The following is a 19,348-nucleotide window of genomic DNA, read 5'->3' on the forward strand; positions in this document are numbered from 1 at the left end:
AGCCAGGCGTGCGGAGTGTTCGGGACCACGTCTCCCAGGGGCATGATCGTGCCCTGTTTGTACACGTCCTTCAGCCTGCAAGGAGTCGGTAGTCCCAGTGCTGTGGTGTAGCGGGGATCCGCCGCCGGGGGAATCGTGGGTTGTGTGATATGGGGCAAAGGGGTGAGAGCTCTTTCTCTCGAGAGAGCGAGGGGAGAAAGAGAGAGAGAGCGAGGGGAGAAAGAGAGAGAGAGCGAGGGGAGAAAGAGAGAGAGAGCGAGGGGAGAAAGAGAGAGAGAGCGAGAGGGGAGAAAGAGAGCGAAGAAAGAGAGCGAGAGGGGAGAAAGAGAGCGAAGAAAGAGAGCGAGAGGGGAGAAAGAGAGAGAGAGCGAGAGGGGAGAAAGAGAGAGAGAGCGAGAGGGGAGAAAGAGAGAGAGAGCGAGAGGGGAGAAAGAGAGAGAGAGCGAGAGGGGAGAAAGAGAGAAAGAGAGCGAGAGGGGAGAAAGAGAGAAAGAGAGCGAGAGGGGAGAAAGAGAGCGAGAGGGGAGAAAGAGGAGAAAGAGAGCGAGAGGGGAGAAAGAGGAGAAAGAGAGCGAGAGGGGAGAAAGAGGAGAAAGAGAGCGAGAGGGGAGAAAGAGGAGAAAGAGAGCGAGAGGGGAGAAAGAGGAGAAAGAGAGCGAGAGGGGAGAAAGAGAGCGAGAGAGCGAGAGGGGAGAAAGAGAGCGAGAGAGCGAGAGGGGAGAAAGAGAGCGAGAGAGCGAGAGGGGAGAAAGAGAGCGAGAGAGCGAGAGGGGAGAAAGAGAGCGAGAGAGCGAGAGGGGAGAAAGAGAGCGAGAGAGCGAGAGGGGAGAAAGAGAGCGAGAGAGCGAGAGGGGAGAAAGAGAGCGAGAGAGCGAGAGGGGAGAAAGAGAGCGAGAGAGCGAGAGGGGAGAAAGAGAGAAAGAGAGCGAGAGGGGAGAAAGAGAGAAAGAGAGCGAGAGGGGAGAAAGAGAGCGAGAGCGAGAGGGGAGAAAGAGAGCGAGAGAGCAAGAGGGGAGAAAGAGAGCGAGAGAGCGAGAGGGGAGAAAGAGAGCGAGAGGGGAGAAAGAGAGCGAGAGGGGAGAAAGAGAGCGAGAGGGGAGAAAGAGAGCGAGAGGGGAGAAAGAGAGCGAGAGGGGAGAAAGAGAGCGAGAGGGGAGAAAGAGAGCGAGAGGGGAGAAAGAGAGCGAGAGGGGAGAAAGAGAGCGAGAGGGGAGAAAGAGAGCGAGAGGGGAGAAAGAGAGCGAGAGGGGAGAAAGAGAGCGAGAGGGGAGAAAGAGAGCGAGAGGGGAGAAAGAGAGCGAGAGGGGAGAAAGAGAGCGAGAGGGGAGAAAGAGAGCGAGAGAGCGAGAGGGGAGAAAGAGAGCGAGAGAGCGAGAGGGGAGAAAGAGAGCGAGAGGGGAGAAAGAGAGCGAGAGAGCGAGAGGGGAGAAAGAGAGCGAGAGAGCGAGAGGGGAGAAAGAGAGCGAGAGAGCGAGAGGGGAGAAAGAGAGCGAGAGGGGAGAAAGAGAGCGAGAGGGGAGAAAGAGAGCGAGAGAGCGAGAGGGGAGAAAGAGAGCGAGAGAGCGAGAGGGGAGAAAGAGAGCGAGAGAGCGAGAGGGGAGAAAGAGAGCGAGAGAGCGAGAGGGGAGAAAGAGAGCGAGAGAGCGAGAGGGGAGAAAGAGAGCGAGAGGGGAGAAAGAGAGCGAGAGAGCGAGAGGGGAGAAAGAGAGCGAGAGAGCGAGAGGGGAGCGAGAGAGCGAGAGGGGAGAAAGAGAGCGAGAGAGCGAGAGGGGAGAAAGAGAGCGAGAGCGAGAGAGCGAGGGGAGAAAGAGCGAGAGCGAGAGAGCGAGGGGAGAAAGAGCGAGAGCGAGAGAGCGAGGGGAGAAAGAGCGAGAGCGAGAGAGCGAGAGGGGAGAGAGAGAGCGAGAGGGGAGAGAGAGAGCGAGAGGGGAGAGAGAGAGCGAGAGGGGGGAGAGAGCGAGAGGGGGGAGAAAGAGAGCGAGAGGGGGGAGAAAGAGAGCGAGAGGGGGGAGAAAGAGAGCGAGAGGGGGGAGAAAGAGAGCGAGAGGGGGGAGAAAGAGAGCGAGAGGGGGGAGAAAGAGAGCGAGAGGGGGGAGAAAGAGAGCGAGAGGGGGGAGAAAGAGAGCGAGAGGGGGGAGAAAGAGAGCGAGAGGGGGGAGAAAGAGAGCGAGAGGGGGGAGAAAGAGAGCGAGAGGGGGGAGAAAGAGAGCGAGAGGGGGGAGAAAGAGAGCGAGAGGGGGGAGAAAGAGAGCGAGAGGGGGGAGAAAGAGAGCGAGAGGGGGGAGAAAGAGAGCGAGAGGGGGGAGAAAGAGAGCGAGAGGGGGGAGAAAGAGAGCGAGAGGGGGGAGAAAGAGAGCGAGAGGGGGGAGAAAGAGAGCGAGAGGGGGGAGAAAGAGAGCGAGAGGGGGGAGAAAGAGAGCGAGAGGGGGAGAAAGAGAGCGAGAGGGGGGAGAAAGAGAGCGAGAGGGGGGAGAAAGAGAGCGAGAGGGGGGAGAAAGAGAGCGAGAGGGGGGAGAAAGAGAGCGAGAGGGGGGAGAAAGAGAGCGAGAGGGGGGAGAAAGAGAGCGAGAGGGGGGAGAAAGAGAGCGAGAGGGGGGAGAAAGAGAGCGAGAGGGGGGAGAGAGAGAGCGAGAGGGGGGAGAGAGAGAGCGAGAGGGGGGAGAGAGAGAGCGAGAGGGGGGAGAGAGAGCGAGAGGGGGAGAGAGAGCGAGAGGGGGGAGAGAGCGAGAGGGGGGAGAGAGCGAGAGGGGGGAGAGAGCGAGAGGGGGGAGAAAGAGAGCGAGAGGGGGGAGAAAGAGAGCGAGAGGGGGGAGAAAGAGAGCGAGAGGGGGGAGAAAGAGAGCGAGAGGGGGGAGAAAGAGAGCGAGAGGGGGGAGAGAGAGCGAGAGGGGGGAGAGAGAGCGAGAGGGGGGAGAGAGAGCGAGAGGGGGGAGAGAGAGCGAGAGGGGAGAAAGAGAGCGAGAGAGCGAGAGGGGAGAAAGAGAGCGAGAGAGCGAGAGGGGAGAAAGAGAGCGAGAGAGCGAGAGGGGAGAAAGAGAGCGAGAGGGGAGAAAGAGAGCGAGAGAGCGAGAGGGGAGAAAGAGAGCGAGAGAGCGAGAGGGGAGAAAGAGAGCGAGAGAGCGAGAGGGGAGAAAGAGAGCGAGAGAGCGAGAGGGGAGAAAGAGAGCGAGAGAGCGAGAGGGGAGAAAGAGAGCGAGAGAGCGAGAGGGGAGAAAGAGAGCGAGAGAGCGAGAGGGGAGAAAGAGAGCGAGAGAGCGAGAGGGGAGAAAGAGAGCGAGAGAGCGAGAGGGGAGAAAGAGAGCGAGAGAGCGAGAGGGGAGAAAGAGCGAGAGCGAGAGAGCGAGAGGGGAGAGAGAGAGCGAGAGGGGAGAGAGAGAGCGAGAGGGGAGAGAGAGCGAGAGGGGAGAGAGAGCGAGAGGGGGGAGAAAGAGAGCGAGAGGGGGGAGAAAGAGAGCGAGAGGGGGGAGAAAGAGAGCGAGAGAGCGAGAGGGGGGAGAAAGAGAGCGAGAGAGCGAGAGGGGAGAAAGAGAGCGAGAGAGCGAGAGGGGAGAAAGAGAGCGAGAGAGCGAGAGGGGAGAAAGAGCGAGAGCGGAGAAAGAGCGAGAGCGCGAGAGGGGAGAGAGAGAGCGAGAGGGGAGAGAGAGAGCGAGAGGGGAGAGAGAGAGCGAGAGGGGGGAGAGAGAGAGCGAGAGGGGGGAGAAAGAGAGCGAGAGGGGGGAGAAAGAGAGCGAGAGGGGGGAGAAAGAGAGCGAGAGGGGGGAGAAAGAGAGCGAGAGGGGGGAGAAAGAGAGCGAGAGGGGGGAGAAAGAGAGCGAGAGGGGGGAGAAAGAGAGCGAGAGGGGGGAGAAAGAGAGCGAGAGGGGGGAGAAAGAGAGCGAGAGGGGGGAGAAAGAGAGCGAGAGGGGGGAGAAAGAGAGCGAGAGGGGGGAGAAAGAGAGCGAGAGGGGGGAGAAAGAGAGCGAGAGGGGGGAGAAAGAGAGCGAGAGGGGGGAGAAAGAGAGCGAGAGGGGGGAGAAAGAGAGCGAGAGGGGGGAGAAAGAGAGCGAGAGGGGGGAGAAAGAGAGCGAGAGGGGGGAGAAAGAGAGCGAGAGGGGGGAGAAAGAGAGCGAGAGGGGGGAGAAAGAGAGCGAGAGGGGGGAGAAAGAGAGCGAGAGGGGGGAGAAAGAGAGCGAGAGGGGGGAGAAAGAGAGCGAGAGGGGGGAGAAAGAGAGCGAGAGGGGGGAGAAAGAGAGCGAGAGGGGGGAGAAAGAGAGCGAGAGGGGGGAGAAAGAGAGCGAGAGGGGGGAGAAAGAGAGCGAGAGGGGGGAGAAAGAGAGCGAGAGGGGGGAGAAAGAGAGCGAGAGGGGGGAGAAAGAGAGCGAGAGGGGGGAGAAAGAGAGCGAGAGGGGGGAGAAAGAGAGCGAGAGGGGGGAGAAAGAGAGCGAGAGGGGGGAGAAAGAGAGCGAGAGGGGGGAGAAAGAGAGCGAGAGGGGGGAGAAAGAGAGCGAGAGGGGGGAGAAAGAGAGCGAGAGGGGGGAGAAAGAGAGCGAGAGGGGGGAGAAAGAGAGCGAGAGGGGGGAGAAAGAGAGCGAGAGCGGGGAGAAAGAGAGCGAGAGCGGGGAGAAAGAGCGAGAGCGGGGAGAAAGAGCGAGAGCGGGGAGAAAGAGCGGGGAGAAAGAGCGGGGAGAAAGAGCGAGGAGAAAGAGCGAGAGCGGGGAGAAAGAGCGAGAGCGGGGAGAAAGAGCGAGAGCGGGGAGAAAGAGCGAGAGCGGGGAGAAAGAGCGAGAGCGGGGAGAAAGAGCGAGAGAGGGGAGAAAGAGCGAGAGAGGGGAGAAAGAGCGAGAGAGGGGAGAAAGAGCGAGAGAGGGGAGAAAGAGCGAGAGAGGGGAGAAAGAGCGAGAGAGGGGAAAAAGAGCGAGAGAGGGGAAAAAGAGCGAGAGAGGGGAAAAAGAGCGAGAGAGGGGAAAAAGAGCGAGAGAGGGGAGAGAGAGCGAGAGCGAGAGCGGGGAGAGAGAGCGAGAGCGAGAGCGGGGAGAGAGAGCGAGAGCGAGAGCGGGGAGAGAGAGCGAGAGCGAGAGCGGGGAGAAAGAGCGAGAGCGAGGAGAAAGAGCGAGAGCGAGAGAGGGGAGAAAGAGCGAGAGCGGGGAGAAAGGGGGAGAAAGAGCGAGAGCGGGGAGAAAGGGGGAGAAAGAGCGAGAGAGAGGGGAGAGAGCGAGAGCGAGAGGAGAGCGAGAGGAGAGCGAGAGCGAGAGGAGAAAGAGAGCGAGAGGAGAAAGCGAGAGGAGAAAGCGAGAGGAGAAAGCGAGAGGAGAGCGAGAGGAGAGCGAGAGGAGAGCGAGAGGAGAGAGAGCGAGAGGAGAAAGAGAGCGAGAGCGAGAGGAGAAAGAGCGAGAGGAGAAAGAGAGCGAGAGGAGAAAGATAGCGAGAGCGAGAGGAGAAAGATAGCGAGAGCGAGAGGAGAAAGAGCGAGAGCGAGAGGAGAAAGAGAGCGAGAAAGAGAGAGAGAGCGAGAGCGGAGAAAGAGAGCGAGAGCGGAGAAAGAGAGCGAGAGCGGAGAAAGAGAGCGAGAGCGGAGAAAGAGAGCGAGAGCGAGAGAGCGAGAGCGAGAGCGGAGAAAGAGAGCGAGAGCGAGAGGAGAGAGAGGGGAGAAAGAGAGCGAGAGGAGAGAGAGGGGAGAAAGAGAGGAGATTCATTTTGAGTACACTGATCCTCCCTAGCCATGTGATGTGGGGAAGGTGCCAAGAGTCCAAGTCCTTTTTTATCTGGTCGAGGAGGGGAGGGAAGTTGATGCGAAAGGTGTCCGTGAGGTCCGCCGATAACCAGGTCCCCAGGTATTTGATCGCCTCTGTGCACCAGTGGAAGGGGAAGTCGTTCTGTAGCCTGGTCACCAGCGTTTGGGGGATTCCCACGTTGAGGATTTCAGATTTTGTGAAGTTAATTTTTAAGTTCGACAATGTGCCGTACATGTCAAATTGCTGCATCAGTTCCCTGAGGGAGTTTGCTGGGTTGGTTATAGTGAACAGGAGATCATCCGCATATGCAGAGACTTTGCTGACTCCCCAGCTGCCTCTGATTCCTGAGATGTCGGGTTGAGTTCTAACGGCGTTGAGAAACAGCTCCAGGCTGATGACAAAGAGCAGGGGCGACAGTGGGCAGCCCTGTCTTGTGCCATTTTTAATCTCAAATGGGTCTGAGAGGATTCAGTTTACTTGTACTCGGGCAGTCGGGTTGGTGCATAGGGCCGATATCCATACCATCATGTGCGGTCCCATCCCAAGGTGTTCCAGTGTGGACAGCAGGAAGGACCAGTCGACCCTGTTGAATGCCATCTCCACGTCCGTTGAGACCAGTAGAGCGGGTGAGGGCCCCTGTCTTGCCACATGGATCAGATTGAGTGCCTTGATGGTGTTGTCCCTGGCCTCTCGTCCCTCTACGAATCCCACCTGGTCGGGGTGGATGAGGTCTAGCAGTAGCGGTTGGATGCGTAGGGCCAGGATCTTGGCAAACAATTTGAGATCGGTGTTCAGCAGGGAGATCGGTCGATAGCTAGCGCATGAGGACGGGTCCTTCCCTTCTTTTGGTATTATCACGACATGGGCTCGAAGCGAGTTGGGGTCCAGTGAGCCTCCGTTTTGGATGGAGTTATAGAGGGTAAGCAAGTGTGGGGTGAGAACGTCTGCGAACATCTTGTAGTATTTCGCTGTGTATCCGTCCGGTCCTGGGCTCTTTCCCTGTTTGGCCTTTTTAATGACTAAGCACAATTCTTCGCTCGTGATGTCTTCCTCTAGGGCGGATATGGTTCGAGGCGGGAGCTTAGATGTCACATTTTGCGTGATATATGCTTTCTGGCGTGCTAAGAAGGTCTCTTCTGGGGGCGTGGCTTGACCGCACATGGAGTAAGTCGCACGCTGCACTTGCTCCCAGGCCCCGATCCGCCTAAGCCCAGATCCTGAGCGAATCCCGCGGTCCACATGGGGAAAACTAAACGAACGATTACCCCGAGACACCCTCCCACACCCCACACCAACCTTAAACCCGGTCCTATGGACGAATTTCTGTCCACACCTCAGCACCTCAGAGACACACGAGGCGCGGACAAGATGGCGCCCCCCTCTCCGAGCACCAGCAGCATAGCAGAATCCGCGAGTGACACACCCGGAGCAGATGCACTAACACAAATGTCGCTGGACCTAGCAGCTATCTCAGCCAACATGCTCACACGAGGTGACAAGACTGCCCTGGTTGCAGAACTACGTACCGTCATTCGGGAAGAAATAGCCGCGGTGCGCAGGGACCTAACGGCCCTGGAGCAGAGGGTGGACGACCTGGAAGTGAACCGCCTTCAAACCGCGCACCACCAGCAAGCCACAGACCTAGCTACAGCACAGCAGGGGAATATACTCCTTGAGATGCGTAGACAAGTCGAAGACCTGGACAACAGAGGCCGCCGCAACAACATACGAGTGCGGGGCCTCCCAGAAGCAGACAATGAGTCCCCACGGGAATTGCTGACAGGCCTCTTCTCGCACCTGCTAAGGGACGATGCGCCTCCTGACATATCCATGGAACGCGCACATAGAGCGCTCCGGGGCCCTAGAAGAGATGGCCAGCCCAGGAACCTGATTTGTTGCCTCACTTCGTTCCAACTAAAGGACGCCATAATGAGAGCAGCCAGGACTCGACGCACGATCACATTCATGGACTCCCAGGTCACGCTATTCCAAGACCTGTCGCCCCTCACACTGGACGCCCGTCGGGCGCTGAAACCGCTAACTAACATGCTACTGGAGAGGCGGATTCCCTATGAATGGGGCTTCCCATTCAGCCTACAAGCCAAGGTCGAGAACCGCTGGCACACGCTGCGTTGGCCCAAAGATGTCACCCGGTTCCTCCAGTCCGCTGGATTGCCGCATGTCCACGTTCCTAACTGGATTCTTGAATATCCGCCCGCACGCCCCACTGGACCCCACCCTGCGGCCGAGAACCTGTTGAGCGGGCACACTACCCCTCCTCCGCAGCGTCGAGGTGGCCCCGTCGGCCCAGAAGAGTAAAGTCCGGAGATATCGCAGTCGACCTCCCTTGCCAGGTACCATGAACCGCCCCCTAAGCTATCCAGCCCTTGTAAGGGTATCTTACTTGACCCCCTGTCTTCGACGCCTGACGACCTCATCCTGAGCGGGGTGGACACTGAAGTTGGGCCGCAGGTTAGTGGGACATTATCACAGGTCCGTAACAGGACTCGAGACTTGGAGTTGTACCTTGGGTGGGTTGTTTGGGGGGCCACGGACCATGCCGGGTGGGAGGTGATGCGATGAACTGTTTGGGAGGTGGGCTTGGGCTGCTCACCCTGACATAGTACTGGCACATAGTCATACCCATGCCTAGTAGGTTGGCACACGCACAGGTCAGGGTATCGGGGTACGACCCCCCCATATAATGTTTATTGCCTGTATCCTTTTGTCCTTTACAAATTGCTGGCACGCCTAAACTGTGCCACGCCACCGCTTCAGGCGCAGGCCCATTAGTCAACTGTAAGCAGCGTGCCACATTACTTGTTCGTATGTCTTATATTGTATTGCTTTGTATTTCACATGCTGACCTGCCCCAATGCCGCACACCGTAGGAACACCTTGGTTACCCGCACGCTGCGCCCAACACCCTAATCCCTGCTACGCACCCAACATAGGTTAAGCAATCAATGTAGGTGGTGAGACACTCTGCTTGATATAGGTAGTATTGTATTGTATTGTATTTAAACTGTCGTCTTCCCTCATTGCCCTCATACGATATGTTCACCCGGGAGACTTATGCGATTGGTTTGTTGTTTCTGTATATATAACTGTTTGTGGTGCCTGAATTACGAATGTGTTTTGTCAATGTCGTGGGTTGCAATGTCAGCGTAGACTGCATAGCGTTCTACTTGGAATATGTTGCTTTCACCTACGCTTAAAATGTCACCACCTCCAACTGCGCGGACGCGTAGCCATGCCCCCGAATAGTAAGACAGCGCGCGCACGGGCCATGGTAACAGGTGTTGACCTCCCTCGCATAATGTGACCATTATCTGTATTCTTTTGCTTTCAATAAGTTGCCGACACGCCTAAATTATACCAAGGCGTCACCTTCGGCATAGGTTCATACGTTACCGTGGATAGTACTATACTTTACTTATTATTCTGTTACATGTTGTATTGCTTGGTATTGCACATGGCGACTCCCCCCACTGCCACACACCGCATGGGCACCCTGATGATACGCATGCCGCGCCCAACTACCTGGTTTCTGCTATGCATCTGGCGCACGCAGCGAGGTTCCTGCAGGTAGCGTGGCACATCGCCTGATATAGGTAGTGTAAGTCAGTACTTAAACAGTTGATCTCTTGTATTGCCAGTATCACATGCCCACCCGGGGGACCCATGCTCTGTGCCTGTTATATTTGTATATATAATTGTTTGTGGTGTCTTGAATTATGACGGAGTTATGCCGATGTCGTGGGTTGCAAAGTCGATGAAAAGAATATAATGATTTAATTGAAATGTGTTGTGCTAACCTGTACTTAAAACGCTGACGACTCTGACTACCATTTCCCGCAGGCCTGCCCTGGGGGCCCGCTCCCACTCCCACCCTGCCCCCCCCCCCCCCTTCCCCCACCCACCCGAGACGGACTCGCGCCCACAGCGCTAACAGGTGCCCCTACGTAACCGACAGACTCGGACCCCCCACCCCTTCCTCCTCCCCCTCCTCCCCCTCCTCCCCCGGACTCGCAAGGACCAAGACAGCCATTCCTCACGGCGGGTCGGGAGCCGAGGGACGTAGGTGCTGATGGCATCCCTTCCCGTGACACAGACTTTGTAGGCGGCCCTCCCCGCACCTCACCTCCCTTGTATATAGGACTGGAGTTCGACGAGACTTCCCTGACCCATAGTCACCTGAACGTAGTCAACCGGTCTAGGTTGAAACGTTGCATTGACCTTTCCCCCCTACCCTTCCCCTCCCCACTTCATGACGGACCCCCCCCCTTCAGGCGTCCGCCATGCGGGGGCCGGGACGGGATTTGACCCGGCCCTGCTTACATACTGGTCCAATAATACTGGGGGTCTTAACCAGCCGGAGAAGCGCTCCCACCTGCTCCGCCGTCTCTGGGTGGAGAGGGCATCCGTGGCGTTCCTGCAGGAGACGCACTTCCGGGGCCCAACCGCTCCCAAACTGGAGAACAAACGTTTCCCCTTGGCTTACTATGCCAACCACCCAGATTCTAAGAGAGCAGGCGTAGCGATACTGTTCGCGCACACCACACCCTTCTGCCATACCGAGACCCAAATAGACCCAGGAGGGAGGTACCTTTTTGTCAAGGGTAAGATAGCTGATCATACATACACATTTGCATGCATATATTGTCCTAACCATGGCCAACACACCTTTCTCTCCCGCACCTTAAATTCAGAGAGGGCCTTCTCCTGGTGGCAGGTGACCTGAACATGCCACTTGACCCACTCCTGGACACGTCTCGTGGAACTTGCACACACCCACCACACTGCTTACGGACAGCCACCAGGGCACTAAACAACTTAGGCCTTGTGGACTGCTGGAGAACCGCACATCCCGAACGACAGAGACTATACACATTTTTCACATGTCCACCGCCACTATAGCCGTATTGACTACATATTCATGCCCCAGGAATACCTCTCCCTCCTACGTGATGCGCACATTGGACTCATGACCCACTCGGACCACGCCCCGGTTAAAGTCCGCACAAGCTCGCCCCTTTATAAACCGAAGGACAGGCAATGGAAACTGAACGTGTCCTTGTTGAACGACCCAGTCACCCGCGCATCCACACATCAGACGCTCAAACAATACTTCGACACCAACGACAACCCGGACACGCCACCCCTGACGATCTGGGAGGCACATAAATGTGTCGTGAGGGGCCACTACATCGCCATTTGCACTCAACGAAAAAGAGACAGACACAGACACTTCACCGATCTCACCACCAAGGTAACTACCTTGGAAAACGCACACAAACAAACGCTAGACGACGACACCTACCTACAACTGACTGAAGCTAGGAGGGAACTCAGGGATCACCTCTCTCAAGGACTGTTACACACCCTGACGAAATCGGCCAGGTACTTCTATGAACACTCTAACAAGAGTGGTCGACTCCTAGCAAAGATGCTCCAGGCTAAGAGACGGTCACAACATATTCATAAAATAAACACCAAACCATCGCAGCACACGACATCCAGAGGGAATTCTTGAAGCCTTTCAGGCCTACTACACCGACCTATACAACCAGACACAGGCCGCACACAGGTCTACACCTCAGACACGCCAACGAAAAATCACCGACTACCTCTCTCAGCACATAGCCAAAACACTCACCCAGGAACAATCGGAGGACCTGGAGCTACCCCTGACCCTTGACGAACTCAAAGGTGCTCTAAAGTGCATGAAGCCTCATAAGGCGCCAGGCCCTGACAGACTGCCGGTCTCATACCTTCGCACATTCAGTGACACCCTCTTGCCCAAACTTCTATCAGGTCTGAACTCTATTCGTGAGGGAGGGCAGTTCCCAACAGATACATTAGCCGCCACCATCACAATAATCCCCAAAGAAGGTAAAGACCCGTCCAATTGCTCGAGCTACCGCCCGATTTCGCTCCTGAACTCGGATCTTAAACTCTTTGCTAAAGCCTTAGCCCGGAGGATCTCCCTGATCCTCCCAGACCTAATTCACCCAGACCAGGTCGGATTTATCCCGGGTAGGGAGGCGCGAGATGACACGATCCGGGCTCTCAACATCATACATACTGCGAAATCCAAGAAACGCGAGGTTGTCCCATTATCGACGGACGCCGAAAAGGCGTTCGACCGAGTGGATTGGACATACCTCGCGTCCACTCTCCACCACTTCAGATTTGGCCCACAGCTGTGCACCTGGGTGGCGGCTCTGTATACGACCCCGACAGCACGTATTCGCGTCAACGATACACTTACACAATCCTTCCCCATCAGCAATGGCACGCGACAGGGATGTCCCCTGTCCCCCCTCCTGTTTGCCCTCTCTCTAGAACCATTTCTGGAGGCGGTCAGACGGGATGGGGGCGACTCTGGATGCAGAAGTGCACAAACTCGCCGCCTATGCAGATGACATGTTGTTCTTTCTGGAACAACCCCTAATCGATCCCTAACCTCCTCAAGGCGTTTCGCGATTATCACCAAGTCTCCAACCTGAAATTGAATATGAACAAATCAGAGGCCATGCCTGTACTCGATGACGCCGAGTTGGTTGGCCGGCTGAGCACAGCGTTCGCCTTCTCCTGGCGACCGGACAGGTTACGGTATCTGGGCACGTGGTTACCAAGAGATCTCACACAACTCTATCAAATGAACTTTTCCCCCCCTACTCGCGAACATCCAAAAGGACCTCCTCCGTTGGTCCCCACTATACCTCACCTGGTTCGGCCGCATACAAGCCCTGAAGATGAACGTCCTCCCCAGACTATTATACCTATTCACGACGCTGCCCGTTACGATCCCACAATCATTTTTCCGCACCCTGACAAGAGACATCCGTAGCTTTGTATGGAACCGCTCCGCTTCCCGCATACGCAGAACCACCCTGGAACGCCCAAAGACGGCGGGGGGAGCCGGATTACCCTCCGTGCAACAATACTATCAGGCCACGCATCTGCAAAGGGTGGTGGACTGGCACACACGCACTGGTGCCAGACGATGGGTGTCCATGGAGGTCCAGCAGTCACGCGGTACGATCCCTGACAGACTCTGGCTTGGCTCCCTTACCTACTCGGAGCTCCGACTCCGAAATCCCCTCATCGACGCCACCCTTAGGGTGTGGTGCTCACTACGCTTCGCGTGCCGGCTCACCTAGTCACCTAACCCGCTCACCCCGATCGCACATAACCCGAATCTCGCGGGTGGTATCACCCCCGCGGCACTGCGGAATGTCCACCAGACGGATTGGCTCTACCTGCATCAATGGATTGCCGACGGAGCCCTTAAACCACTACCTGCAGTCATATCGACTCAGCGACCGACCCCACTAGACATGTACCACTACCACCAGGTGAAAACATACTACACAAACCTTCAAGGCAAGGACCACATTCATAGACAACTGACTGACTTCGAACAACTATGCACAGACAGAAAACACCTGGACCACGCTATATCCTACCTCTACGTAAGCTTACAGACACTGGGCAATGTACGCCCACTAGGGTTCACGGACAAGTGGGAACGGGAGACTGACACACGCCTGACTGCCCAGGAGTGGGACAAAATCTCTCTCTTAACCCACAAATGCTCCATTAGCTCCAAATACCAGGAGATGAGCTATAAACTACTCACACAATGGTATAGGACCCCGGACGTGCTCAGACACATGCACGGTACAACCTCTGGCGACTGCTGGAGATGCCACTCCGCCCTGGGCACCAACCTCCACATTTGGTGGTCTTGCCCCCGCATAGCTCCATACTGGCGCATGGTACGCGCTAAGATCAAGGAAATTACGGACACAGACCTCCCATTACTGCCACTGACAATGCTCCTTCACCACACATCCATACCTACACAACAGTACAAAAAATCCCTCACGATACACACGCTCTCTGCCGCGAAAAGCCTCATCCCACTGCACTGGAAAAGCCAGGCGGTACCCACTTACAAGCAATGGGTTGACAAGGTTGAGGAGATTCGCGGGATGGAAATGCTGACTGCGTCCCTGCGGGAACGCTCGGACAAATGCGCCCTCCAATGGTACCCCTGGACGTCTTACACCGCACGGGGACGGGCTTGATCCCGTATTCCTGGCCTCACAGGAGGCGCCTGGTACCCGCCCTTGTTACCCCTATCCCTAGTATGTAGGGAAGATCCCAGACCCAGCCACCCCCTCCTCTACCTAACCAACCTGTGAATCACCGGACATGCCCACCGACAGAACGCGACAACCCATTAGATTGAGGTTCCAGGGCTCCTTGTATGTTGAGAACACACCTCCCCCTACCCCCCCCTTCTTACGGGGAAATAGCACCCCACTGAGCACCAACGCACGTCTCTGATCCACTAAACTGCTGTGGACTCACCTGTACCACATATTACACCCGTGGAACTCGCCCCACACCACCAACCAAGACCCGCCTAGGCGGAAATGCTGTAAACTGGTTGTGATATGGTTATAAGTGAAACGTTGTACCCGACTCGGTCTTGATGCTGGGCTCGAAACACTGTTCCAGTATATGTCATACTTTGTAACTTGATATTTGTTACCCCCTACCCTCCCCTCCCTTTTTTCTGTCTCCTTCCCTTATTTGAAAATACTTTAATAAATAAAGAATGTCTAAAAAAAAAAAAAGAAGGTCTCTTCTGTTACGGTCTTGCGTGCAGGGTTCGGGGGCAGGCTATACAGTGAAGAGTAATATTGTCTGAATCCCTCCGCTATAGCTTTCGGTGTAAGCAGGGATTTTCCAGTCAGGGACATCCGTTGGACATGGCTCTTGCCTCCGTGCTCTCAGCGCCCTTGCGAGCAATTTGCCACTCGTTTCCGAATTCATAGAAAGTTTTCTTTGCGAGTTGGAACTGGAATTGAATCTTTGATGTTAGGTGTGCGTTGAGTTCCGCTTTGGCTTCCAGAAGTTGTTTGTAGGTAGCGTCGTCGAGGGTGCGCTGGTGTTGCGCTTCCAGTTGGGTCACCAGGTCGACGAGGTGTGTGATTTCTTGCGCGCGCTGTTTTTTCAGGCGGGTGCCGTGTTTAATGATAATACCTCTGATGACGCATTTGTGCGCTTCCCAGATGGTGGGCGGTGTGCAGTCAGGTGGCTTGTTGGTGAGGAAGTAGTGCTCTAAGGCGGTCCGTATTTCTGTTTGTATTAGTGGGTCCTCCAAGAGGGATTAGTTTAGTTTCCACGACTATTGCGATCTGTAGGGCCTGGGATTTTCGATGGTAAGGATCACTGGTGCGTGGTCCGACCAGGTCATGGGCACTATGCGGGCAGATATCAGTGTGTCTAGGTCTCTGTGTTGAGTGAAGAAGTAGTCTATTCTCGAGTAGGATCTGTGTGGTGTTGAATAGTAGGTGTAGTCCCTGTCTGCATGGTGGAGAGTGCGCCAGCAATATGCGAGTTGGTGGTCTGAGAGAAGAGTCCTCATGCCCCGAAGGACATGTTCCGGTATCGTGTAGGTACCTTTTGATGGATCTGTTCTGGGGTCCAGGGGGGCATTTAAGTCCCCTCCGATTATGATGGTTCCTTCTCCAAATGTTTCCAGGGTTCGAAGGGTGGATGACAGGAACTGCTTCTTGCCCTTGTTCGGGAGGTATAAGTTCGCCAGTGTGATTCTGGAGTCGCTGGTTTTCCCTTTAAGAAAAAGGTATCTGCCTTCCGCGTCCTTTATCTCCGCTTCCAGTTGAAACTGAGTGTCCGCCGAGAGCAGTATGGCCACTCCCTTGGATTTGTTCAAGGGGTTTTGTGCGAAATGCCAGGTGGGGTAGTATTTGTTGGAGAACTTAGGAGCCTGGGGTGCGTGGAAGTGGGTTTCCTGGAAGAAGGCGATCGATACCCCTAGTGCTTTGATCTCACGCAGGACTCTGGCCCGTTTGTGTGGGGAGTTGAGGCCCCTCGCATTGATCGTGTAGAGGTTGATGCTGTTGCTATCACTATCGCTTCTGCCCACGCGGGGGGGGGGCGAACCCATGTCACCAGGCCCCCCTCGGACCTGAATTAGGCGGTGTTGTGGGAGAGGAGGGTAGGGGACGATGGAGAGAGGTTTGTGGGGCAGTGAGTGTGGTAGGGGTAATGTGCCACTGGAAGATGGAAGTCTAGGGACGTAGTCCTGTATGTCCACCTCACAGGTTGTTGGCAATGAACCCGTGGGGTTGGTGGTGTTGGGGGAGAGCCGGTCACCCACTAGTGACTTCTCGGTGGGCGGCGAGTCACAGTCGGTCCTCATCCGTCTCCTGCTGCCCAGTAGCTCTGCGGTGTAAGGTAATGTGGCACCCATGAAGGGTAGGACCGTAAAAAGGAAAACAAAAAAGGTCTGTGTAGCGTGGGAGCGGGCGTCCGTTTTGGCCCCTTTATGGTTCGTACCATGGGGTGAGCGAGGTGAGAGTTGAACGGGGCAAAAGGGGGAACATCATGATATGACAGTATAACATAAGCATTAGCAAGAAGAACTTGGGTAACATTTCAAACAATTCAGCCATTTTAAACGGTTTAAACATGCCCATGTGGTGTGAGGGCCCTCCAGTGTCGGTCGACAAGAGTGTGCGTCGTGTGGATCACACCTGGCCTGAAGGTAACCAGTCAGGTAGGAGAGAGGAGAAGGGGGGGGGGGAGAAGAGAAAGGGGAAGGAAAAAAGAAGAAAAAAAAATCATATATGTATATTGGTCTCTCTTTTTTCTCGTCTCTGTGTTCGCTCAGGCTGTCTCGTGTAGATAGAGGTGTGTCTTATGTCAGCGTGCCCATTCCTTGTTTGTTTTGTGTGGGAGTCACGAAGTCTCAAGCATGGTCATGGGACCGCTGCTATGTGTGGTCAATCCTGGTAATATGTGACCAAATGTTTCTGCGTGATCTGTCTGCCCCTCCTGACGTCGGCTCAGTCGCCCGTCGTGGTACAGTGATGTTCCAGTCGTCTGGAGGTCTCGTCAGGCAGGGCTCGGTGCATTTTAGCGGTTAACAATCCTTGAGCTATTGTAAGGGCATATGTTACATTTACAATAAAGTACATGGTTTAAGACACAGATAAATATCATTAGCAGTTTAACACTGTGACCATTGTGAAGCAGGGTCCTGGTGTCCCGTCCCTCTGGTGTCTAGGGGTGCTCGGTGTGGCGTGTCAGAGGCCGGTGTTGCAGGGCCCATTTAGCCAGCTGGAGAATCTTCGGGACTGCCCAGGGTAAGTGGGGGAACAGGGTGATGTCCAATAGTGCGAGGCTGTGGGGTGCAGTTGAACGCAGTCTCCGGGTGGGTGGGCAGTATCCGAGGAATCTTTTAGTAAAAGCGGGAAAGGAGTGAGAAAAAGTGAAAAATTGAAAAAGTTTGGGGGTGAGGAGGGTCACCTTATGTCCATCAGAGGCAGGTAGGTAGGGCCCTTTGATGTGCAGACCAGAGATAGGCATTGAGTGGTAGAGAGTTGGTAGTACCCTCTTTATTCCTCAGGTTCTGCTTGCTGGGGAGGGGTGTAGTTGGTGTCTGGGCCTTGTTGGATGTTGCGGCGAACTGGTCTTCCTGCGGAGCGTTCATTCACCGGGCGGTTGGTCCAGTCCGGGATGGGGATTTGTGGGAGGTCAAGGGCCTCTTGAAAGGCCTGGATGTCTTGCGGTGTTCAGATTGTGGCTTCAGAGTTGCCCCGTCGGGCTGTGAGGGCAGGTCCTGTATCGGCTTGGCTTGTGCTGTAGTGGTCGTAATTGCAGGGCAGTGCAGGTCGGGGCCCTGGGATTCGAGGGTCTGCACCCTTGCCTCTAGCGCTGTAAGGGAGGTGCCGAGGGCAGAGATCTCCGTGCGCAGTGTGGACTTAACCTCCTCAAGGAGGGATTGGAAATCCTCCTTCTTTGGTAGGGATGTGAACAGGTCATACCAATCCGGTGTTGGTGGGACCGGCATACTGCCTCTTGTGCTGGGGCCGTCTTCCGACATCACGGAGCCTGGTGAGGAGGGCGCCATATTGGAGGCCTCATCCTGTGAGAGGAAGTCACCCGGATTGTGGAGGTAACTTCTGATCGAGGGGTGCGGGTTGTTCCCTTGCGTTCTCGGAGTGGAGGGGGTCATTTGGGCTTGTCTAGTGCGTCCCCATGGGTGCCAGATTGTGCGAGTTCGTCGAGGATTAGGCGGCCATTCTCGTCCGGCGCCAAGCCACGCCCCCCGAAGCCCTCCCATTCTAATCCAACCCAGACATTTTGGCAACCCAATTACAGTCTTCCCAATGCAGCTCAATGAGAAGTCTTGCCTGCCTCTTGAATTTAGCTCCACTGAACTAAACTACCAGGAAGTAACATGAACGGTTGTCAGATTGACAGCCAGGGGTGTAACAAGGTTAATTTAGAAAAAAAAGTGTTCTATTTAATCTATATAATCTGCAATAAAAAAATAAAATAAAAAAAATGTGCCAATGTGCCTTAGGGGTCTGGAGTTAAAGAAAAATGTTTAAAAATAAAAACCAAAACACCACACACACAAATAAAATACAAAATAAAAACCAAAACAAAACCACACAAGCTACTTAACGTTTGTTAATAATACAATGAAAATACTAAAATGTTTTTTTCCATTAAGCCTCGAATTATGGAGAATTGGGTGGGGGAACCAAACTTAAAGATCCCACACCTCCAAATTAAGCTAATATTACCTAAAAAGTTAAAATGTCCTTGTAAATTCTACACAATTTGTGTTTTACTCAATGAGCCATGTTTTGGTTTCTGTGGCCAAGGACAAGAGAAAATATAGTCTATAAAAAACATCTAGGCTCAAATTCCTTTACCTCACAAGCACCAACTTCCAATTTCAGGGGTCTTGTGCATATGTCAGTATCCAGCACCTTGTGTTTGATGTATGTATTGCACTCCGTATTACTAATCACAGTGAAAGCCGCCACCTTTAACACATTCTCATGGCCAGTACCTGAAATAAGAACAATTTTGTTTGAGATGAACACGGTCACACTAAAAAGAGTTTCACTATATATTAGTTTTACCTACCTCGGGTGTCACCCCAACCTGCAATCTCACATTTGGTTTCTGATGGTACAATATATCTCTCAGGAGGCAAGCAGATGAGAGCCACTTTTGTATTCAGTTTGACAGGCCTACAGCAGAGAGAGTATTAAATGTTATGTAATACATAGGGTGGGTTCTAGCAGGTATCTCAACCCCACCCCCACCTTCACCCGATGTTGCTTATCTACAGCTTCTAAGATTTTCTGTCTAAACTATTGTATTCAAAGAATTTACGGCATTGTAGACTAACGGATCGACGGGCACCGCGACTGGGTACCTCCGTTGAAGGATGCTCCTAGCGCTTCCTGAGGGTTTCCAGCACTCCAGCAGACACCATAACCACCGTAGACTCCTTCAGAGAGCAAGACAGGAACAAGCTCTTACAAGAGCTTAGTAGTGATATAGCAAGGGAGTATGACTAGCATAGCAATCCCTTGTAGCAAATTCCCCCAATAAGAGACGGCACTCCAAATTGAGGGTGAAGTAGAACTGAACTTTTATTCAAAATCTCTGTTTTTATGCCCATTCTACAAACATAGTATCAGGATTTTGAAGTACAACCAATCAATACGTACAATACACTTGGACACTCCCACACAAAATCATCCCCTCTGCCTGTGATATAATTA

At 54.5% G+C, this 19,348-nt stretch overlaps 1 protein-coding gene across 2 annotated transcripts in view; it reads right to left on the bottom strand.

Annotated features, from left to right (window-relative positions):
- The window catches only part of LOC134585293 (hepatocyte growth factor-like protein), a 72,845-nt gene that overhangs the window by 2,880 nt on the left and 50,617 nt on the right, over nt 1-19,348 (bottom strand). For both annotated transcript variants that reach the window (XM_063440710.1, XM_063440709.1), the window contains exons 17-18: nt 18,702-18,808; nt 18,485-18,624 (exon numbers count right to left, since the gene is read on the bottom strand). In XM_063440710.1, the coding sequence (XP_063296780.1) occupies nt 18,485-18,624; nt 18,702-18,808 (247 nt within the window). The remainder of the gene's footprint in view (nt 1-18,484; nt 18,625-18,701; nt 18,809-19,348) is intronic.

The sequence above is a fragment of the Pelobates fuscus genome, unplaced genomic scaffold (assembly GCF_036172605.1).
Source record: "Pelobates fuscus isolate aPelFus1 unplaced genomic scaffold, aPelFus1.pri scaffold_35, whole genome shotgun sequence".
In the NCBI taxonomy this organism is placed as follows: domain Eukaryota; kingdom Metazoa; phylum Chordata; class Amphibia; order Anura; family Pelobatidae; genus Pelobates; species Pelobates fuscus.